The sequence below is a fragment of the Astatotilapia calliptera genome, chromosome 13, assembly GCF_964374335.1.
Source record: "Astatotilapia calliptera chromosome 13, fAstCal68.1, whole genome shotgun sequence".
In the NCBI taxonomy this organism is placed as follows: domain Eukaryota; kingdom Metazoa; phylum Chordata; class Actinopteri; order Cichliformes; family Cichlidae; genus Astatotilapia; species Astatotilapia calliptera.
The window spans coordinates 1,402,768-1,426,429 of NC_137434.1; the positions used below are offsets into that span (position 1 = coordinate 1,402,768).

Sequence of the window (23,662 nt, forward strand, 5' to 3'; positions counted from 1 at the left end):
CTGCTTCAAAAATTAATTTGCATGATTAATTAACAGTATAGTTTATATTATAAGATATCATAGCATCAAATGCGTTTCCCAGCAGCAACAGGTAATACTGCTATAGTACATTTTCAAGTATGTATAATGAATGGAAGCACATTGTGTGTGTGTGTGTGTGTGTGTGTGTGTGTGTGTGTGTGTGTGTGTGTGTGTGTGTGTGTGTCCCTCTCCGACCTTTAATCTTGACAGTGGGGGAGTTGGGTCCAGCAGACTGCTTCCTCCATCCCCTCCAGTTCTGACAGAGGCTCTCGGCCTCCGAGATGAAGGAGCAGAGAGAGTCTTCTTCGAATCGGTCCGAGTCTTCAAAGGAGAACCTCTCCCCATCCTCCCACTCGGCAAACATCAGTTCCATTACATCCACTCTTAAAGAGGTTAGGAGTCCCGGGACAGCGATTTGAGTCTACGGCCTTTCTGCCGTCTAAAAAACAAGGGGAAGCCCGACAAACAGTGCCCACAGCTCCAAAAGAGTCAGTCTGAACACTGGGGGAGGGGAGACCACTAACAACCAAATCACTGCCGAGAGGCTTATCGCCTCAAACACATACAATTTTTTAAAACAATGCTTTGAATAGTCTGCAAAAAATATATACAGCACAACTACAATTAATATTTGTCTACGTAGCTATTTGTGATTTCAGTCGGCATAAGCCACTGCGCAGAGGTGAAGCTTCCTTCCACACTTGGATTCAAAGCCAAAAACTCTGAATAGTGAAAAGTCTTTGACGGCAACTTTGCCGCTGAGATGCCCAACGACTCAAACTCACAAAGCAACGTTCCTGTCAAAAGTAGAAAATGAAAAACTCTCTCATCATAGAGCCACGAATAAGAATAGAAAACAGAGGTTAAAAAAAAACGCTTGTTGGTGTAAATGTAAAGCCTCGTGAAGTCTCGAAGCGGTTTCGTTCATCCAGACGTCCTACTCTTTTCAGGCATTTAGCTCAACTCACACTGGGTATCAACATTAACTACTGCTGCATTATAACGATCCTGAAAGAGTCTTTCTCACAAGAAAGAAGATGTCAAACACCCGTGGTGTTAATATTGCAAAGTGTCTTCTCTGTTCCTCGTTTAATGAGCTAGTTTTAATGTCATTTTCATCTGCAATGGAAATAAGAATTAGCTAACGTTAGCAGATAGGCTAACAAATGCCTACTTGGATACTATAAACATGTCATGCGCTGTAGACAGTTAAACTACGATTAAATATCGTTTATATTTCCGACTACAGGCTTATTTTGCTCGATTTACCTTCGCTGTGCTACCTTATGTTAGCTATATGTACTAGCATTAGAAAGCTAACCTCCAGTCGGCTAAGTTCAACTAGCTTGAATAGCTGTTTGTTTACATTTACTGCTGATGTTGTACACCTTCCGCACATTAAGGACTACATACTTTCTTACATCGCATATCTTCCGGACTTAGGCATATATCTAGGTTACGCTTGTTTCATATTATGATCTAAATCCACGCTCTTAGCATTTTTTTCCGTTCTTTGTGCTGATATTAGAGGCTCTGTCTGACGTAAAAGCTGGCATATTCCTCAGTCAGATCTGATGAAGAAATTCAAACGAGTCCTTTAGATAGCTCCCTTCGCAACTGTCACCAGTTGTCCGTCTTAAAATCCTCTATGCCTTCAAATGACACCGGGATATCAGGATGATTTTTCCCTTATCCCACTCGTCAAAGCGTTATCAAAGTGTATCAACCTGTCTGCCGGGGGAAGATGGCTCACCTCTTCTACAGCTCCTCCTCGATCAGCTGATCACAGCTTCCGGTTGCCAGCTCTAGAACGACACCGCTGAGCCCGTTGCTGTAGCTCGGCTGGAGAAGCCTGCTGTGAGACGAGGCATTAACCAACTCGATACAGTTAAGCATAATGTATCGAGTATATCCACGTGTCATACTTAATCTGGGGTAATCAGTTTTGTCACTAATTAAGCCACTGCCTCCAAATTAATTATGCCACCACAGCCTCCAAACTTCAAAAGCCCGTTTTGTATTTGACAGCGAAGCTACCAGCAGCATAGTACTCTAGGGCTGGGTATCATCACTGATTTCTAGAATCGATTCAATGCCGATTCACAAGGTCCCGAATCGATTTGATCCACGATTCGATTTAATTCGATTCAATTCGATTTGAATCTGGGAAATTTTGACAGCCAGAAATATTATAATTCAGATCAGTACATTTACATATTTTTGTATCTATAAAAAGGAAGCTGACACACGCAAGACTTTATCAAAGGTGTGAGCATCACAGCAGATGCCTTTGTGTCAAAGTAGCTGAGGATAAAACACAGAAAAACATAAAGGTGATTTTCCTGGCCTGGGATTTTATAAAAATATTCTGCAGTACATCAAAAACGAAAGAAAACCATTAATCAACAATGAACAATACAATCAACAATCAACACATGAACAATACCTCTGAAATTACAGAGGTTTTATCAGAGACACGGCTAAGCGTTTTGCATTTTGCATAATTTTAAAAAGTTTAAATTTGTTCAGCATTGAATGGCAGAAGTTAGGTTTTCTTTTTGGAAGTATATAAAACGGGAAAAAAACACGTCGGTGAACAATTACTATTCTAAATGAATTATTATCCGTTATTTACCTGTGATTTATTATTATTATTATTTTGTTTGGTTTTTTTTAGCAATTCTTTACCACAACAGTTCACACTTGTTCTATGAGCCTCTCTGTAGGTTTCTTAGGTCTGGTAGACCTTCTCAGTATCTCAGACATTGGGGAAGGTGAAGGAGGCTCACTGTGGTGCTCAACAGGGTTAGCACCTCGTTGTTCAGTTCCAGTCTCTGTGTCCTGATGTTTAACATCCTGTGTCTTTAACAGACTTCTCCGGTTTCTTCTTAACACTTGTCCATTCTCTGTCTGAACAGCAAACGATCTGGGCCCTACTTCACTGAGAACTGTTGCTTTTTTGTCCCAGAAATCTGGACCTGCAATCCTCACAACATCTCTTTCCTGAAGCGGTTCCAGACGCCTTGCAGTTTTGTCATAAGATAAGATAAGATAAGATAACCTTTATTAGTCCCACACGTGGGAAATTTGTTTTGTCACAGCAGGAAGTGGACAGTGCAAAAGTTATGAGGCAAGAATTAGAATACAATAAGAATAAATACAGTACACAACTGTACAGAATAGAATAAAATACTATATACAGTAGAATAAAATAAAATAAATATACAATATATAATTCCCTCGAAGCACAGGCAGACGCAAGTGGTTTTCTGTCACTGGTTTATTTGAAGACTTCTCTCCAAAGCCACCATGAAAACTATACAGCATTAACAAAATAAAACTCAGCATAAGACACAGCAGTAAAAACACTGTACAACAAACACGATAAATAAATAAATAAATAAATACCTCGTTGGCTGCATGCTGCAAAAAGGGAATTAGCCGCCGTTCTTCTGAGGTTTCCTTTAACCGTGTGTAGTCAAAGTCCACTTAACATGTCTTTCAATAAAAACCATCCTTTCTGCGCGCTTACAGGTGTTTTTCTTCGTTCTACCCAAAGAGGAAACTAGCGCAACTTGTAAGCGAACTTGACTTTCAAAATAAAAGCACCAAAACGTTGACTACAAAAAACAAACAAAGTAATGTACAGCTTAAATAATTTACAATCATGACATGGATCTTGACGAGATAAAGAAATAATCCAAATTATATACAATGTCATCATGCCAACAGTTACACTCCCACCAAATCACACAAATCTTTACGTGGGATTTCCCTAATGAAATAGTCTCTCCAAACAAGCATTTCTACTTATCACCAAAGACTTCTCGTTATCAACCCTTTGTCAGGTAACTTCCAGCAAATAACCATTTAGTCTGCTTCTAAGAGAGTAACCACTCTTTGAACAGGTCTCTCAAGAACAACAGTTTTAGCTGTGTGGCTCCCTCCTTTGTCATGTGTATCACTGACGTGCAACTTTATTCTCCTCACTCGATTATCTGATCCTGGATAAACTTCTGTGACTCTAGCCATCTTCCACTCATTGCGTGGTGCCAGATCATCTTGTAGAAGGACAATGTCGTCAACCTTGATGTTCCTTCTGTTCTTCCGCCACTTTTGTCGCTCTTGTAAATTTAGAAGATATTCTTTCTTCCATCGAGTCCAAAACATATTAGCCAAACACTGCACTCGACGCCATCTTTTCCTAAGATAAACATCTTCTTTGACAAACTCTCCAGGCGGGGGCAGAATGATCTTGGACTTCATTGTTAAGATGTGGTTTGGAGTCAATGGTTCAAGGCCTGATGGATCATTCAAATGTTCAGTCGTGAGTGGTCTGCTGTTGATGATAGCCATGACCTCATACAGAAAGGTTCTCAAGGAGGTGCAGTCAAGCCTTTGAGATGACTGATCGAGAATAGCGGTAAGAACACTTCTTATAGTCCTTATTTGACGCTCCCAGACACCTCCCCTATGGCTTGCTGTTGGAGGGTTCATGAGAAATTCACATCCTAGAATCTTAGCCTTTTCTTGATCCATTCCCTTCATTAACTCCATGAACTCTCTCCTAGCACCAACAAAATTTGTTCCTTGGTCGGATCTTAGCTGTCGAACATTTCCTCTTATGGCTATGAATGCCCTTAAAGCATTGAGAAATGCATCAGTTGTCATGTCATCAACCACTTCTATATGTATGGCTCTTGAACATAGACAGGTAAACAAAAGACCATATCTTTTGAGAGTCTTTCTTCCTTCCTTAACATAGATTGGACCAAAGCAGTCCATGCCAACGTAGGTAAAAGGCGGTGTTGTTTCTGTCCTATCTTGTGGCAAGTCACCCATTTTTTGCTCTTCAGTGGATCTTCTGTACTTCCTGCAGGTCACACATTTAAAAATATGTGATGAAACTGCACCGCTACATCCCAGGATCCACCAACCATTTGCTCTCAGTTCGTTCATTGTCATTCCACGTCCTTGATGATGGATTCTTTCGTGAAAATGCTTGATTAGTAAAACTGCTACGTGGCTATTTTTTGGCAGAATTGCTGGGTGCTTCACATGAGGGTGCAACGTGGCTTGACTTAAACGTCCTCCCACTCTTAAGATCCCTTCTTCATCCAAGAAAGGATTTAACTTGCACAGTGGACTGTTTTCAACTATTGTCTTTAGCTCCAAGCTCTTTATCTCATCTGAGAATGCTTCTTCCTGAACCAACTTGACAATCACAAGTTCTGCTTCTTTTCTCTCCTCTAGACTTGTGCCATCACTTGTTCTTTGCTGAATACCTTTGTGCATTCTGATGTATCTTTTCAGTCTGGCAACTGCTCTCGATAACCTTGACCAGTCAGAGAATTTCTTGAAGTTATCCAACAATGATTTGTCTTCCTTCGACTTTGTGTGACACACAATCAGCTTGCGGAGTTCAGGATCATCCTCCTTGATTTCACCCACCTTGCATTGTCTGCCAGGAAGTTCTTTTTGCCAAAGAAATGTTGGGCCGGTAAACCAATTTGAGGTCCTAAGCCGCTCTGCAGTCAAACCTCGAGAAGAATGATCAGCTGGATTATCTTCTGAAGCGACATAACCCCATTGTTCAGGGTTTGTACTTGACTTGATCCTCTGTATGCGATTTGCTACATATACCTGAAACCTTCTGGCGTCGTTGTTTATGTAGCCAAGAACAACAGTGGAATCTGTCCAGAAGAATTCCTGAAGATCCTGGATTTCCAGTTCACTGCGAAGCATGTCGCTGGTTCGGGCTGCAACAACTGCTGCAGTGAGTTCCAGTCTTGGTATCGTAGTAACACTGATTGGGGAAACTCTGGATTTTCCCATTACCAAAGAGCAATGTACTTCATCAGATTCACTGATGGCTCGCAGGTAAGTACATACACCATATCCTGAGAAACTGGCATCTGAAAAATGGTGAAGTTCATACCTTTTGACATTACCAAAATCAGAAGGTAAGAAGGATCTTTTGACTTGCATGTTAGTCAGGTTGGGAAGGTCTCTAATCCAGGACTCCCACTGAGGTTTTAGGATTTCTGGAAGCTCCTCATCCCAGCCAATCCTTTCTTTACACATTTGCTGGAGCATTTGTTTCCCTACAAGGACGAAGGGTGCGATGAATCCCAAGGGGTCATATATAGAGGCCACAGTAGAGAGCACACCTCTTCTTGTTAGTGGATTGGATTTCACTTGAACTCTGAACTTGAATGAGTCAGACGTGACGCACCACTCTACTCCAAGAGCTCTTTCCATATGTGGTAAGTCCAAAGCCATGTTCAAATCCTTGATTGTGGCACGCTCTTCTTGTGGAATGGTTGCCATGACATTCTCGCTGTTGGAAACAAACTTATGCAGTCTCAATCGTCCGATACTACAAAGCTCTCGTGATTCCTTGACAAGCTGGATGGCTTCCTTCTCAGTCGGAACACTTGCCAATCCATCATCTACGTAGAAATTCCTTTGGATGAAATGTATTGTTTCTTCGTTGAACTGACCTTGCCCTTGAGTTGCCAGATGTTTTAGGCCAAAATTGGCACAGCCAGGCGATGAGGCCGCTCCAAACAAATGAACCTTCATTCTGTAAACTGATGGTGAGGTTTCCAAGTTGCCATTCTCCCACCATAGGAATCTCAAATAATCTTGATCTTCCCTTTTGACATGAAACTGGTGGAACATTCTCTCAATGTCACACATGATTGCAACAGAACCTTTTCGAAAGCGACAAAGGACACCCACCAATGTGTTCGTTAAATCTGGACCAGTGAGTAGATGGTCGTTGAGAGATGTTTCTTGGAATTTGGCAGAGCAGTCAAATACCACACGTATTTTCCCTGGTTTCTGTGGATGATAAACCCCATGATGTGGAATATACCAAGCCAATTTCTCATCATTTTCTTCATCAGGGACCTTCTCTGCATCACCACATGAAATGATGTCATTCATGAAGCTTACGTAGTCTCTGTAGTACTGTTGGTCTTTCTTTAGTCTCCTTTCCAGGCACTTCAAGCGATGTATGGCACATATCTTGTTGTTGGGTAATTTAGGCCTGTCTTCTTTGAATGGCAGTGGCATTTCAAAGTGACCTGTATCATTTTGCACAATGTTTTTTCTCAACTTTGTCAGGAACTTGAGATCATCTTGAGACACAAAATCATCTCCAGTTCTTTCTGAGAAGTCTGATTCCAAGACCCTTATGATGTCTGAAGGAGTTACTTCCTTCACTTTGGTTTGGCTCACATAATGCACTACCCTTTTGAGGTTGACAGAAGACTCAACATCTGGTATCACTTGTCTCACTACTATGCGATGACTGATTCCGATTGCGTCCCCATAATCAACACAGGGGTTTCCATTACCAACAATACTCCATCCAAGGTCTGTACGTTGTGCATAAGGCTCGTTCTCTTTGCCAGACACAACTTCTCTCGGAAGCAGGGCTTGTGAACAGTCATATCCGATAAGCAGACCCACGTCACAGTCCTGCAGAGGTGCAATTTCTGACTGTAAGTGTACTAGATGGGGCCACGCTTCTGCAGTTTCATTGGTTGGGATGTGAGTTCTGTTAGCTGGGATGAAATCACGCGTGTACACTGGTGGTAAGGAGATTCTCTTGTTGGAGTAAAAGCCACGGACTTGTAGGTTACTTACTCTTAGAGAACTCACCACTGTAGTTCTTGACGTCATGGTAGAAAGCTTAAGCTTGACTTGCTCTCCATTTGTCTGTAAGGTTTCTGCTGCTTCACTCAACACAAATGTTGTGTCACTCTGCGAGTCCAATAAAGCATACACAAGGACTTCTTGTGCTGGTTGTGTTGTGCAGGAAAGCCACACTGGAACTATTGCAGCTGTTTGCATTTTAGCTCCATGAAGCATTACTGTATTTGAAGTAGCAGTTCTGGTCATTTCGTAATCCTGTGCTAGTTGTACTTCTTCATGAACCTCACTCGAAGTTTCATGATTCCGATTTTGCTTGGCCTGTGGTGGTTTTTGCTTCTCTTTGGTTCGTTCTTCGTGCAAACAAGTAGGATGACGCTTCTGGCACTTGTCACAAACACTCCTACTGATGCAACTCTTTGAGTGATGACCGTACTTCAGACAACCAAAGCACAACTTTTCCATTTGAATGAATTTAATTCTATCATTAACTGCTTTCTCCCCGAACTTCCTGCATTGGTGCAATGTATGCCCAGTCCTTTTGCAGAAAAGACATGTATCAGCATATTTTTCACTGGAACTTGTGATGAGTGTCTTTGCTGCAAAGTTGAAATGTCTTGAGGATTTGGTTTTTTCAGTTTCATCTTGTTTCAGTGCCTGCAGCGATGTGAGAGGGTTGCAAGCAATTTTCACCTCTCTTGTCAAGAACTTCACAAATTGGCTGAAGGAGGGAAATTGATTAGTCGCTTCTTCTATTTCAATAACTTGTCTATTCCATCTTGCTGTTAGCCAATCTGGTAATTTTGACAAAATTTTTCTGTTTTCATTACAGTCATTCAAGATTTCCAGTGCCTTAATATGGACCATGGCGGCTTCACAACTACGGAGAAAGTCAGAAAACTCTCTGAGTTCAAAGCTGTCCTTGGAGCCTATCTTGGGCCATGTCTGAAGCTTATCTCTATATGCCTTTGCAATCGTGAATGGGTTTCCGTATCTTTCCTCCAAAATCTCAACTGCGGCAGCATAGGCCGATTCAGTTCCAAGAAGGAAATAGCCATCGATTGCTTTCTTAGCTTGTCCACTTACATACCGGCGAAGGTAGTAGATTTTCTCCTTATCTTGAATGCTCTTCTGGTCAATCAGCGTTTCAAAGGAGATTTTCCAATCACTGTATTTCAATGGATCCCCACTGAATACTGTAGGTTCAGGAATTGGAATTCGGTTGGCACTTAAAGCTCCTGCCAGCACTTTGACAAGTTCTGCAGTACTGTCATTTGAAGAAGTGGTCACAACTTGTGGTGCAGGAGGCATACACTGGGGCAAAGAGCCTGTGGAAGCACAAAGTTTATTATCCACTACAACCTCAGGTTGCAGTACGTCCTTTTGCTCTTCCTCTTTGTCATTCTCTTGATTGTACACCAGCATTCTCGCCCTTGCTGCACTGAGATCCTTCATTGCCTCCAGATGCTGTAATTTTCTCCGCTTTTCCTCCAGAGTCCTTTGTAGAGCTATGTGCTCTTCCTCTAGTTGAGCCTTAATTTTAGCTTCTTCTTCCTCTCTCTGCATTCTTCGTTTTACCTCTTCTGCCTCTCTTTCTAACCGACGTTTTACTGCTGCTGCCTCCTGCTCAGCTATCTTTTTCTTAGCTTCGGCTTCTAGACGCTCGATCTCTAACTGTTCTTTTTCTTGTTCTTGTAACACTTTAAGAACAGCCTGACTTGCAGCAACATCAGCAGCAGCATCTTGTCGCCTTGCAGAAGACCTGCTTGAAAGTACTGAGGTGCCTTTCAAAATGGAAGCAACAGAACCTGAATTGCAGGTGCTTGAATTAAAGAGAGAGCCTGCTTCTGGCCAGTCTTGCTCCTCCTTTTCTGGAGACCTTCCATGCAACCTACTTGAGGCTCTGGATGCAACAAATGTAGAAATCTCTACACACCGATCCACTCTACGACGCGTGACCTGGTCTGGAGCAGAGATCTTTCGTAGCTCTTCATAGACACGCTGGACATCTGCAGAAAGACCTGTGACATCACTTATAATGTCATTAAGCAAGTCCTCAGATAAGGTCTCTGTTGTCTGTGATAAGGATTGTCTTGCAGATTTAACTTGTGTTTTCCATTTGTCATATATATAGTTAAACCTTTGCTGGAGTGCTTTAATTTTCTCATCTTGCATTTCTTTGCCTTTCTCTGTTAGAGTTCTGATTCTTTCACTTCGTCTTGGCTGCTGCGCTTCCTCTTGCTGAGCTTCAGCACCATGCACTTGACCTTCTTCAGACTGATCTTGAAAGTCTGCACTGTCACTAAACTGAACTGTAGGCTCGCTTGGTTCTGACATTTTACAGCACTTCTTAATCAACCCACTTAGAAATAAGAAATGTAGATGGTTAACCAAGCCTCAATGTTTAACACTTACTCATATGTAAATGGCACAAAAATAACACAGTTCAAATGGAAGTGTTATCTTACAAAAATACACCTGATAATAAACTTCAAAACAGTTCAAGAATTTACATCCAAAACCTTCACTTATTGCTTCCCAAATGCACTTTTATCTTAAAATCTTCAAAAGTTTTAGCTTACACCAAAACAAGATGTACTATACACCACAGTAGTTATCAATCACAGTATTCTTCAGCAATGTTTGCAAAGGTCCCTTCTTAGGCCACTTAACTTAAACACCTTTCCTTAAAACACTGCCCTTTAATACTTGTGCATGTGTCATATCACCATATGCATATAGTACTTTCAGCTTATCTGCCAGTTCTTGTCAGCTCCGCTGCGCTGTAAACATGTAGGAACAAGCCCGCTGATGCTTTGAAGTTGCCGCATCGTCAATTAGTGGCCGCTTGCGTCGACGAACAGTCCGAGTTTTCACTATAATTCCCTCGAAGCACAGGCAGACGCAAGTGGTTTTCTGTCACTGGTTTATTTGAAGACTTCTCTCCAAAGCCACCATGAAAACTATACAGCATTAACAAAATAAAACTCAGCATAAGACACAGCAGTAAAAACACTGTACAACAAACACGATAAATAAATAAATAAATAAATACCTCGTTGGCTGCATGCTGCAAAAAGGGAATTAGCCGCCGTTCTTCTGAGGTTTCCTTTAACCGTGTGTAGTCAAAGTCCACTTAACATGTCTTTCAATAAAAACCATCCTTTCTGCGCGCTTACAGGTGTTTTTCTTCGTTCTACCCAAAGAGGAAACTAGCGCAACTTGTAAGCGAACTTGACTTTCAAAATAAAAGCACCAAAACGTTGACTACAAAAAACAAACAAAGTAATGTACAGCTTAAATAATTTACAATCATGACATGGATCTTGACGAGATAAAGAAATAATCCAAATTATATACAATGTCATCATGCCAACAGTTACACAATAAGATAAAAAATAGAATACAAATACAAATACTATATACAACTGAGTAAAAATACAACGATGACAGAAAGGATTATTGCACTTAGTATTATTGCATATGTATGGATGTGTGTGCTTGATCAGTTAAAGTCTTTATTATGGAGTCTGACAGCAGTGGGGAGGAAAGACCTGCGAAATCTCTCCGTCCCACACCGTGGGTGCTGCAGTCTCCCACTGAAGGAGCTGCTCAGTGCTGTCACAGTCTGCTGCATGGGGTGGGTCATAGTTCATTTTCTGTCTGTGCTTGAGTTTCATCCTTTTGTCGGTCAGCTTGTCGTCATGTGCATTGTCATTTTCCTTGGAAATGTGTGGAAGTGTGGTGCGGAGCTTGCGATGCATGAGTAGCTCAGCAGGTGATGCCCCACACTCCAGGGATGAAGCTCTGTAGCTTAGCAGAGCCAGGTAAGGGTCGGTCTTACTGTCTCTTGCTTTTTTGAACAATCTCTTTACTATTTGGACTCCTTTTTCTGCCTGTCCTCTCGCTTGGGGATACAAGGGACTAGAGGTGATATGTTGAAATCCATATTGTTTTGCAAAGTCACTAAATTCTCTACAGTCATATTGTGGACCATTGTCACTGATGACACACTGTGGAATTCCATGTCTGGCAAAAAAGCCCTTCATGTGTGTGATGACTGACTGTGCTGATGTACTGGAAAGCTGTGCCACTTCTGGATAATTAGAATAGTAGTCAATCACCAAAATATAGTCCTTGCCATCCAGATGAAATAAATCCGTGCCTACCTTTTGCCATGGTGCAAACTCTGTTCTGTACATTCTAATTCCGTTGTTTTCATTCAAACTCTGTTCTGTACATTTCAATTCTGTTGTTTTGATTCTAATTCCATTGTTTTCATTCAAACTCTGTTCTGTACATTCTAATTCCGTTGTTTTCATTCAAACTCTGTTCTGTACATTCTAATTATGGCCCGTCTAGGCGCGGCCAGACCACAACATAAAGGGTGATCCATCCCCGTCCAACCCCCAAGCAGCACGTCACACACTTAATATTTTGTGACAGTGATTTATTTACAACAAGGTGCAGTTAAACAAAGGAAGGGAGCATCATAACTTCAGGGTGAACCCAAGGCCAAAACAACAAACAAAAGTAACCTATCTCAGGAATAAACGCAACTTACCTACTCAAAAAGAACTAAACCAAACGACAATCACTTTCCTCCCTGCCTAACAAAAACAGGAGAAAACTGATCAACCAAAAAGGCGGTCCACCCCTACATGCTCTTACATTAACATAGTATGACACAGTGAACGGTCTGCCGGTTGGGTTGGGCCGAGGATGAATGAATTGGCAGTCCCTGGCGGTCTCTTCTTATCCGCTGCCTCCCAGTCGTCAGCCAATCGGTGTGATCCATCCACCCTAGATGCACCAATCCCGGAGGAGCACCTGGACACTCAAATTCACACACAATTACGGTCACAGTCGTAACACCCCCTTTCCCAAGAATTAACATTACCCCCAAAATGTTTAATTCAAGGAGAAAGTGCTCTAGACAGGGTGTCAGCCAATACGTTATCTTTCCCTTTCTTGTAACTGATCTCCAAGTTAAAATCTTGCAATAACAAGGACCAGCGCATAAGTCTTTGATTGGAGTTGCGCATTTGGGAAAGAAACACCAGTGGGTTGTGATCGGTAAACACCTGCACAGGCAGCACACTTGACCCGACATAGACCTCAAAATGCTGTAACGCAAGGAGTAAGGCAAGAGCCTCTTTTTCAATGGTGCTATAATGGGTCTGGTGTCTGTTAAACTTTTTTGAAAAGTAGCAGACGGGATGATCTATGCCGTGATCATCTTCCTGTAACAGAACAGCGCCTGCGCCACACGAGCTGGCATCAACTTCTAGTTTAAAAGGGCGCTCAAAATTCGGCGCAGCTAGCACTGGTGCACTGCACAACAATGCTTTGGCAGATTCGAATGCCACCTGACATGCTGGAGACCAAATAAAAGGCTTTAAGGGGCTAACAAGATCAGTTAGGGGACTAACCACATCAGAAAAATTTCTGCAAAACCCTCGATAAAAACCGGCCATTCCTAGAAAACGACGCAGAGCTCTTTTTGTCTGCGGGACAGGAAAATCAACAATGGCCTGTACTTTTGCAGCAATAGGGCGTACTTGCCCCTGTCCGACCTGTTTCCCTAAATAAGTAATGGTGGCTTTACCAAACTCACACTTAGAGAGGTTTAATGTGAGAGAAGATTGACAAAAACGTCTGAACACCTCAGAGAGCGTTTCCAGATGTTCTGACCATGTTGGAGAATAAATGACAATGTCATCCAAGTATGCCTCACAGTTTCTCACTCCAAACAACACCTTCTGCATCAGATGTTGAAATGTTGCAGGTGCGTTTCGCAACCCAAAGGGCATTACAGTGTATTGGAGGAAATGATCTGGAGTTACAAATGCGGAGACTTCAGAAGCTCTGGGGGTTAACGGGACTTGCCAATACCCTTTTAACAGATCTAATTTAGTGACGTATGTAGCTGAGCCGACACGATCAATGCAGTCCTCCATTCTGGGGAGAGGGAAAGAATCCGGTTTTGTGACTGCATTAACCTTTCTGAAATCGGTACAGAAACGTGGGGTGTCATCTGGTTTAGGCACCAAAATACAGGGTGAACTCCACGCACTGTTACTGGGCTCAGCTAACCCATGTTTAACCAGGTATTCGACTTCCTGTTGCATTAAAATCCGCTTGGTTGGATTTACTCGATAAGCATGTTGCTTTATTGGCTTATCAACTTCCACAACGATATCATGAAAGAGCACAGACGTCTGCCGCGGATGGTCAGAGAAAAGCAGCAAATTAGCTTCAATCAGATCAAGGATATCTTTGCGGGCGGAATCTGACAGATGCGACAGGAAAGATTCTAAGTTCTCTAACACTTCTGAGTTTCGCAAACGGGCCAACGGCATACAACTGCTCTTGTCATTCAAGTCATCATCTTGCAAAACATACAATGGTGCCGAACACACAGAGACAGGCGCTACGGGAGAGGTTTTTTCAGCTGCCGCATCCTCTCTGGAAACATAGCGTTTAAGCATGTTAACGTGGCAAACCCTCAGTTTTCTCTTTCGATCTGGGGTTTTTACTGCATAGCTAGTGTCACTTATCCTTTTGTCCACCTCATAGGGACCAGAAAACTGAGCATGGAGGCTAGACCCAACTAAAGGAAGCAACACCAGAACTTTTTCACCAGGAGCAAAATGTCAGACCGCCGTCTTTTTGTCATACCGGGCTTTCATGTTGCTTTGTGTTTGTTCCAAATTGTCACGGGCCAACTGACATGCACGGAAAAGACGCTCTCTAAAACTGCAAACATAATCTAACACGTTATGTTCGGCTCGCTGCGACTCGGATAACCACTTTTCTTTAAGCAGTCGCAGGGGACCGCGCACAGTGTGTCCAAAAACGAGGTCAGCCGGACTAAATCCAAGGGATTCCTGAGTGGTTTCTCTAACAGCAAAAAGCAAAAGCGGAAGTCCCTCATCCCAGTCTTTACCTGATTCAAGGCAGTATTTGCGCAACATGGTTTTTAGGGTTTGATGAAATCGTTCCAGTGCACCTTGACTCTCTGGGTGATAAGGGCTGGACGTTTGATGTGTAACTTTTAACTCCTTCAAAACCTGGGCAAACACCTTTGACATAAAGTTTGTTCCCTGATCAGTTTGAACAACCCTGGGTAACCCAAAAGTTGAAAAGAATTTCGTGAGGGCTTTCACAACGTTCTTTGCCTTTAATGTACGTAATGGAATTGCCTCTGGAAAACGAGTGGCAGCGCACATTACCGTTAACATGTACTGGTGACCTGATTTTGTTTTTGGCAACGGGCCCACACAGTCCAACAGAACTCTCTCAAACGGCTCACCCAGCGCTGGAATCGGGTGAAGAGGCGCTGGCGGAATCGGTTTATTTGGCTTTCCCACTACCTGGCATGTATGACACGAGCGACAATATTTCACCACATCTGATTTTAGTCCAGGCCAAAAGAAGTTACGTAATACACGGTGATACGTCTTTTTGACCCCAAGATGTCCAGCTAAGCAGGTGTAACCCCTGGTCAGCTTCTCTTTCCAGCGCTGTGTGAATAAAACTCTCTGGACTCGAAGTGGGTAGAGCTCAGGCGTGATTTATTCCCCTGCAATAACATGGGACATGAATAACCATGGGTTTCAGCAACAGGATTCCGCCCAAACACAGCGAAAGCTTAATTGCTACTAACTATAGGCTTATGATCGTATAGTGGAACTCTTAGTTTTCCCAAATAAATAAAAACAAATATTGATTGAAAAATAAAATGGCAATAATACTTATCACGGAAAATAAAATAGAAACATTACTGCGTTGTGGTTTAGATAACAAAAGAAAAATTTATTCACTTAAATGCACATTCATGTAAATATAAATAAACCAAAGCCAAAATTCCCTTTTACGTACAATAGTAAATGGAACAATGCTGCCATCTACTGGGCAAACTTAATAAGCAATATGTCTTAAACAGAATTAGCCTGCAGCTCAACCATATACATGTTTCAAAGTACACATACCTGCAATAACATGGGACATGAATAACCATGGGTTTCAGCAACAGGATTCCGCCCAAACTATTGAGAGAAGTTTCAAAATTATTAGACACGACAGCCTCCTCTAGCTGTTAGCCGCTAGCTCCACGTGTCCATTTTTCTTACCGTCTAATCTATTAACTGCAAAACACGGTCATAAACCTGAAATCTACTCAAATACTACCGTATGGGCAGTTCATGCAGTTAGTGCACTGTCATATTAGCTTCAATGAGGATTTTCAAATATGTTTTAAACTCATGCTCTGTGAGAGCGGACGGAGAGGAACTTACCACAGCGAAAGCTTCATTGCTACTAACGATAGGCTAACGGTGTGTTCACACCGAACGCGATGGACGCGAATAGAGCGTCAGGTTTACATGTAAAGTCAATGGAAAGGCGCGATGACGCGCGATTGCGGGTCCCGCGAAAATTCGGAAGCAGATTTGCGTCGCGAAAACGCCAAAACGCGTGAAACGCGCGTCAGTGTAGCGCGTCTGGCGCGTTTGACTCGCGAATAAAACCACGCGCGTGAGTTTTTGTGTTGCATTTTGTGCATACGCGCGTTTCGCGTCTACCGCTCAAGTTGGAAAAATCTGAACTCCAGCGTCAAATCGCGCCGCGACAACCAATCAGGAGCCTGGTGACGTGGCTGTTACCTAGGTCAAAGGGGCAGATCCAGCCAAAGCCTTTCATACTTCAATGGAGGGGAAGGCTAATCAATGCGGTAGCAAACAACTCGGAGCTGTACAACACCAGCTGCTTTCAGTACCGAGACAGGAATAAAAAGGACCGAGCTTGGAGGAAGATATGTGAAGAGATCGGGCAACCTGGTAAGTTCATTCATTTTTCTTTTGAAAGTTTTCACTGACCCGGGGAAGCCGCACAAAAGCTAGCAAGCCACCGCTATTTTCCCACTGACGTACAAATACCGTTCTGCTTTTATGCATGTTATCATTTAGGAATATATTTTATTGTTTATTAATAAACAGCACACAGTGGTCCCGCTGTTCATCCGTCACTGCTTTGGTTTTTCGCTGATTTTTTATTGCACAGTACAGCATTGCATTCTGCAGCCTGATTGACAAATCTCCTGCGCTTGCCAAATTTATCACGTTTGGTTTTGATAACCATCGCGTCCAATAGAAAAAACAGCACAAAAACACCCATAACTATGAGCCTCATTCGGAAATAGACACCTGCACCGTGAGGGAAAAAGGCGCACGAAAGTGGCGGGCAGATGAAGACAAACCGCAGCATAATAATACTTTTACGTTTTGCAATCTACAAAGGTTTGCACTTTGAGAATCAATTGTGAGAACTGTGACCAGGGGCTAGTTATTCTGAGAACCCCTGCAATAAATGAGGGACCACTGTCTACTCTACGATTATTATATCCAACCTGTTAACATTTAATACTGTATTGATAGAACCAACTGATTCTGCAGCAGAGCATCCCCAGTCCCTGAGCTCCTGCTGCTGCACCCACAGATATGTACAGCAAGCACTGATACCTTTTTAGTCGGTGGGATTCCCTTGTGATCACCTTTACTAAATATCTACAACCAATCTGATTATATCCTGTTATTGTTTTTTTTTTTTTTTCAATGTTGAAATTAAAATCTAGTAGCAGCCTTCTCATTTCTTTGTGTTTTGTGCTGTTTTACAGGCCCACAGAGGAGGACGGCTCCGAGGCAGATGAGGGACGGGTCCCAGGACGGTCCATCGGCGGTGGAGCTGGCCATCCTGGAGTCCCTGAAGAGGCCACACCAGTCTCCAATGGAGCATTTCCTCCTCAGCCTTGTTCCTGCTCTGGAGAGCAGCTGGTCCTTTTTATTCCTGTCTCTCTGTAAATTCTTATATTTTATATATTTATGTTTAATGTTTTTCTGTTTGAGACTTTTAATATTATTTCAAATAAATGTTTATAATGACTAATGTCTCAGTTCTACTACACAGCAAATGTTGGCACACGACTTGACACATGTAGAATTTATTTCATATTAAACTAATGACAAAATATACTGATACAGTGGGATGCAGAAGTTTGGGCAACCTTGTTAATAGACATTATTTTCCTGTATAAATCGTTGGTTGTTACAATAAAAAATGTCAGTTAAATATCATACAGGAGACACACACAGTGATATTTGAGAAGTGAAAAGAAGTTCACTGGATTTACAGAAAGTGTGCAATAATTGTTTAAACAAAATCAAGCAGGTGCATCAATTTGGGCACCACAAAAAAGAAATGAAATAAATATTTAGTGTATATCAATGTGTGTGTCTCCTATATGATATATGGGGTGCCTTTGTGTGGACGTTCTTCCCATCCAGAGCTGCACAGCACAGAGGAAAGTTCCAGCGCTCCTGGAATCCCTCTGTGATGGACCGCCAGTCTCCAGGTGAAGGCACAGCCATGAAGTCGTCCACTAGACAGTCCCAGATGGACGTCGCTGCCTGGGGGGTGATCTGGCTCACCGTGGACACACCGACTCTGAAACTGAACGCGATGGTCCTGAAGGAGTCCCCGGTGACAAGGAACCTGGACAAAATTGTTCAAAATCAGTATTATGTGTACTGCAGTTACAAAATACATTATTCAAATTCCAAAATACTTTTGTGATGTCAGATTTAAATCACAAAACTTAAATCTTACATAAAACCTTTTGTAATTATAAGGATAATTACAAAATGTATATTAGATAATATCTAAAACAGTTGTGTTTTGTTTTAACTTTAACATATCATAATTTGATTGGTAGCAACTTTTGCCACTACAGTGAGCCAATCACTCACAATTCCTAAACATGTCAATCAGGTAGGAATGAAGTGAGACATTAATAGAAATAAAGAGTTGTGTGTTGACATGTAGCCCTTTCCTTGCTTAAATCATTAATATTTTTGAAAAATTAATCTGTGATAAGACAGCTTATCAAGATAGAACCATGTAACTAGAGATGAACCAAACTGTTCAGTTTTATCTAACTCTGTTTTAATAAAGGCTGTGACCCCTGCTATAGAGTCTGACAGCTGCAGGGATTATATACAAATATTCAACTATCCCAGAATCAAACCAGGTCTAAATAAAAAGGAGTGAGTATCACTACAAAGGTTAACTCAGTGGTCCTAATGCGTTTGATATCAGCAAACACCGAGCGCATACATTGATGTGACACCACAGCCATGCTATCATTGCAAACACTGATAACAGCATAAATCGAATTAAATCGGGACTTGATGAGACCTTCTGAGTATCACTAGAAATATTATAAAGAGTCGTCTCTGTACCACAGTTTGCTTTCAGTAAACACCGACAGCATTCACTGTTAGCATAGCACATCCATGTTAGCAGTGTATAACTGGATGGATTAGCATATTAGCACAGATATCAATAAAGGACTACCGTATTAAATAGTTTTACTAACCTCAGGCAGACGGACAGGCGCTCTGCAGGTGGGATTGAGCGCCTGTAGTTGGTGTCTAGGCGGGCAATGCTGGGACCAACGAGGGAAAGCAGGTCCTCAAACTGGCCGACGGTGATAGCGCTGGAATCGGCCGTCATCCAGGCGCAGTTCCTGGAGCAAATGGTGAAACTCACCAAACTGCTCATGCCTCTGGAGGACCTGATGGACCCAGGTACGGCGAGGACGTCTTTTACGCTGCTGCTCTGCTCTCCACAGTACATAGAGAAGGGAGACTCTCTCTTCAAGCGCTAGCTCGATAGCTGCCATCTTGCAAAGATACCGGTCTGGCACAACTCCCTCCCACATTCCTCCCACATTTCCGGTTCACGCGCGTCAAAATATCATATTCGGTGTGTTCACACCGTTACGGTGTGTGAACACCGAACGCGATGAGACGCGAATAAAACGCCCCAAACGCCCCTAATTTGACGCGTGTACATTCGCGTCTCAACGCGTGTCCAAGAAAAATCCATCGCGCGTCAAAATATGACATTTTGACGCGCGTGAACCGGAAATGTGGGAGGAATGTGGGAGGGAGTTGTGCCAGACCTGGTTTTGCAAGATGGCAGCTATCGAGCTAGCGCTTGAAGAGAGAGTCTCCCTTCTCTATGTACTGTGGAGAGCAGAGCAGCAGCATAAAAGACGTCCTCGCCGTACCTGGGTCCATCAGGTCCTCCAGAGGCATGAGCATTTTGGTGAGTTTCACCACTTGCTCCAGGAGCTGCGCCTGGATGACGGCCGATTCCAGCGCTATCACCGTCGGCCAGTTTGAGGACCTGCTTTCCCTCGTCGGTCCCAGCATCGCCCGCCTAGACACCAACTACAGACGCTCAATCCCACCTGCAGAGCGCCTGTCCGTCTGCCTGAGGTTAGTAAAACTATTTAATACGGTAGTCCTTTATTGATGCCTGTGCTAATATGCTAATCCATCCAGTTATACACTGCTAACATGGATGTGCTATGCTAACAGTGAATGCTGTCGGTGTTTACTGAAAGCAAACTGTGGTACAGAGACGACTCTTTATAATATTTCTAGTGATACTCAGAAGCTCTCATCAAGTCCCGATTTAATTCGATTTATGCTGTTATCAGTGTTTGCATGATAGCATGGCTGTGGTGTCACATCAATGTATGCGCTCGGTGTTTGCTGATATCAAACTGTAGCATTAGGACCACTGAGTTAACCTTGTAGTGATACTCACTCCTTTTTATTTAGACCTGGTTTGATTCTGGGATAGTTGAATATTTGTATATAATCCCTGCAGCTGTCAGACTCTATAACAGGGGTCACCAGCCTTTATTAAAACAGAGTTAGATAAAACTGTGAACAGTTTGGTTCATCTCTAGTTACATGGTTCTATCTTGATAAGCTATGTCTTATCACAGATTAATTTTTCAAAAATATTAATGATTTAAGCAAGGAAAGGGCTACATGTCAACATACAACTCTTTATTTCTATTAATGTCTTACTTCATTCCTACCTGATTGACATGTTTAGGAATTATGAGTGATTGGCTCACTGTAGTTGTGAAAGTTGCTACCAATCAAATTATGATACGTTAAAGTTAAAACAAAACACAACTGTTTTAGATATTATCTAATATACATTTTGTAATTATCCTTATAATTACAAAAGGTTTTATGTAAGATTCATGTTTTGTGATTTATATCTGACATCACAAAAGTATTTTGGAATTTGAATAATGTATTTTGTAACTGCAGTACACATAATACTGATTTTGAACAATTTTGTCCAGGTTCCTTGTCACCGGGGACTCCTTCAGGACCATCGCGTTCAGTTTCAGAGTCGGTGTGTCCACGGTGAGCCAGATCACCCCCCAGGCAGCGACGTCCATCTGGGACTGTCTAGTGGACGACTTCATGGCTGTGCCTTCACCTGGAGACTGGCGGTCCATCACAGAGGGATTCCAGGAGCGCTGGAACTTTCCTCTGTGCTGTGCAGCTCTGGATGGGAAGCACATCCAGACAAAGGCACCCCATATATCATATAGGAGACACACACATTGATATACACTAAATATTCATTTCATTTCTTTTTTGTGGTGCCCAAATTGATGCACCTGCTTGATTTTGTTTAAACAATTATTGCACACTTTCTGTAAATCCAGTAAACTTCTTTTCACTTCTCAAATATCACTGTGTGTGTCTCCTGTATGATATTTAACTGACATTTTTTATTGTAACAACCAACAATTTATACAGGAAAATAATGTCTATTAACAAGGTTGCCCAAACTTCTGCATCCCACTGTATCAGTATATTTTGTCATTAGTATAATATGAAATAAATTCTACATGTGTCAAGTCGTGTGCCAACATTTGCTGTGTAGTAGAACTGAGACATTAGTCATTATAAACATTTATTTGAAATAATATTAAAAGTCTCAAACAGAAAAACATTAAACATAAATATATAAAATATAAGTATTTACAGAGAGACAGGAATAAAAAGGACCAGCTGCTCTCCAGAGCAGGAACAAGGCTGAGGAGGAAATGCTCCATTGGAGACTGGTGTGGCCTCTTCAGGGACTCCAGGATGGCCAGCTCCACCGCCGATGGACCGTCCTGGGACCCGTCCCTCATCTGCCTCGGAGCCGTCCTCCTCTGTGGGCCTGTAAAACAGCACAAAACACAAAGAAATGAGAAGGCTGCTACTAGATTTTAATTTCAACATTGAAAAAAAACAAAAACAATAACAGGATATAATCAGATTGGTTGTAGATATTTAGTAAAGGTGATCACAAGGGAATCCCACCGACTAAAAAGGTATCAGTGCTTGCTGTACATATCTGTGGGTGCAGCAGCAGGAGCTCAGGGACTGGGGATGCTCTGCTGCAGAATCAGTTGGTTCTATCAATACAGTATTAAATGTTAACAGGTTGGATATAATAATCGTAGAGTAGACAGTGGTCCCTCATTTATTGCAGGGGTTCTCAGAATAACTAGCCCCTGGTCACAGTTCTCACAATTGATTCTCAAAGTGCAAACCTTTGTAGATTGCAAAACGTAAAAGTATTAATATGCCGCGGTTTGTCTTCATCTGCCTGCCACTTTCGTGCGCCTTTTTCCCTCACGGTGCAGGTGTCTATTTCCGAATGAGGCTCATAGTTATGGGTGTTTTTGTGCTGTTTTTTCTATTGGACGCGATGGTTATCAAAACCAAACGTGATAAATTTGGCAAGCGCAGGAGATTTGTCAATCAGGCTGCAGAATGCAATGCTGTACTGTGCAATAAAAAATCAGCGAAAAAGCAAAGCAGTCACGGATGAACAGCGGGACCACTGTGTGCTGTTTATTAATAAACAATAAAATATATTCCTAAATGACAACATGCATAAAAGCAGAACGGTATTTGTACGTCAGTGGGAAAATAGCGGTGGCTTGCTAGCTTTTGTGCGGCTTCCCCGGGTCAGTGAAAACTTTCAAAAGAGAAATGAATGAACTTACCAGGTTGCCCGATCTCTTCACATATCTTCCTCCAAGCTCGGTCCTTTTTATTCCTGTCTCGGTACTGAAAGCAGCTGGTGTTGTACAGCTCCGAGTTGTTTGCTACCGCATTGATTAGCCTTCCCCTCCATTGAAGTATGAAAGGCTTTGGCTGGATCTGCCCCTTTGACCTAGGTAACAGCCACGTCACCAGGCTCCTGATTGGTTGTCGCGGCGCGATTTGACGCTGGAGTTCAGATTTTTCCAACTCGAGCGGTAGACGCGAAACGCGCGTATGCACAAAATGCAACACAAAAACTCACGCGCGTGGTTTTATTCGCGAGTCAAACGCGCCAGACGCGCTACACTGACGCGCGTTTCACGCGTTTTGGCGTTTTCGCGACGCAAATCTGCTTCCGAATTTTCGCGGGACCCGCAATCGCGCGTCATCGCGCCTTTCCATTGACTTTACATGTAAACCTGACGCTCTATTCGCGTCCATCGCGTTCGGTGTGAACACACCGGGGGTAGCCCGTTTACCAGTAGCAGACTTCCGCTGCGGATTTTCAAAATAAAAGTTCCAAAATAAACCCATGGTTGCGATCCCAAGTTTAACAGGAATTTAACAACAACAAAACCATATCCATTCTTTTACATCGTTACACAGGCATCATGCGCGAGACTGAGAATCTGGAGTCTATATTCCTTTGGCACCAAAACCTGATTTACCCGATGAAAATCAGTTGAGTCAGGAGACCAAGATCGCAACAGCACACCGTTCTCAATGAGATATTTTACTGGAGCTTTAGATCCCTCTCTGTCCACAACAGAGGAAAAACAAGGCACCAGTGAAGGATCACCCTGCTGTGCTTTGATCAACAGCTCTCTGGTAATATTCAAGCTCTGATTAATGTCCTCAGGAATCATTTCAGGGACGTCACAGGTGGAGATTTTCACAGAATCAATGGGTGACACGAAAGAGTCGTCTTCATCAAGTGTAGCCATAAACGACACCGACAAATCCACAATCTCACCCATTTTACGAGCCTGAGCACGAGT

The 23,662-nt window shown here is 42.5% G+C and overlaps 3 protein-coding genes and 2 long non-coding RNA genes across 7 annotated transcripts in view; 2 read left to right on the top strand and 3 right to left on the bottom strand.

The window, feature by feature from the left end:
• The window catches only part of zswim8 (zinc finger, SWIM-type containing 8), a 64,944-nt gene extending 63,072 nt beyond the window's left edge, over positions 1-1,872 (bottom strand). The window contains exons 1-2 of one of the 3 annotated variants that reach the window (XM_026189499.2): positions 1,775-1,872; positions 217-460 (exon numbers count right to left, since the gene is read on the bottom strand). In XM_026189499.2, coding sequence (XP_026045284.2) covers positions 217-394 — 178 coding nt within the window. In that variant the 5' untranslated portion in view covers positions 395-460; positions 1,775-1,872. The other 2 variants (XM_080287703.1, XM_080287702.1) reach the window with 2 other exon arrangements.
• Positions 1,873-16,383: 14,511 nt separating this feature from the next.
• LOC145419598 (uncharacterized) lies at positions 16,384-17,624 on the top strand. The gene is made up of 2 exons (XR_013900893.1): positions 16,384-16,523; positions 17,360-17,624. It is a non-coding gene; the product is annotated as an uncharacterized LOC145419598 (long non-coding RNA).
• Positions 17,273-19,448, bottom strand: LOC145419597 (uncharacterized). The gene is made up of 2 exons (XM_080287706.1): positions 19,118-19,448; positions 17,273-18,234 (listed from the first exon to the last, which is right to left on the bottom strand). Exons 1-2 carry the CDS (start codon positions 19,375-19,377, stop codon positions 17,964-17,966), a joined length of 531 nt encoding a protein of 176 aa, XP_080143832.1. The 5' UTR covers positions 19,378-19,448; the 3' UTR covers positions 17,273-17,963.
• A 226-nt stretch (positions 19,449-19,674) lies between these two features.
• On the top strand, positions 19,675-21,481 carry LOC145419596 (uncharacterized). The gene is made up of 2 exons (XM_080287704.1): positions 19,675-20,024; positions 20,915-21,481. Exons 1-2 carry the CDS (start codon positions 19,765-19,767, stop codon positions 21,183-21,185), a joined length of 531 nt encoding a protein of 176 aa, XP_080143830.1. The 5' UTR covers positions 19,675-19,764; the 3' UTR covers positions 21,186-21,481.
• A 43-nt stretch (positions 21,482-21,524) lies between these two features.
• LOC145419599 (uncharacterized) lies at positions 21,525-23,260 on the bottom strand. Its single transcript, XR_013900894.1, has 2 exons — positions 22,625-23,260; positions 21,525-21,789 (listed from the first exon to the last, which is right to left on the bottom strand). It is a non-coding gene; the product is annotated as an uncharacterized LOC145419599 (long non-coding RNA).
• Positions 23,261-23,662: the final 402 nt, after the last annotated feature.

What these genes read in the sequence shown, in the direction of transcription:
- LOC145419597 (XM_080287706.1), bottom strand. Translation starts at nt 19,377, where the DNA reads ATGTACTGTGGAGAGCAGAGCAGCAGCGTAAAAGACGTCCTCGCCGTA. An exon ending in CGCCTGTCCGTCTGCCTGAG is followed by an intron (nt 18,235 to 19,117) that starts GTTAGTAAAACT and finishes AATTTTGTCCAG; the next exon opens with GTTCCTTGTCACCGGGGACT.
- LOC145419596 (XM_080287704.1), top strand. Translation starts at nt 19,765, where the DNA reads ATGTACTGTGGAGAGCAGAGCAGCAGCATAAAAGACGTCCTCGCCGTA. An exon ending in CGCCTGTCCGTCTGCCTGAG is followed by an intron (nt 20,025 to 20,914) that starts GTTAGTAAAACT and finishes AATTTTGTCCAG; the next exon opens with GTTCCTTGTCACCGGGGACT.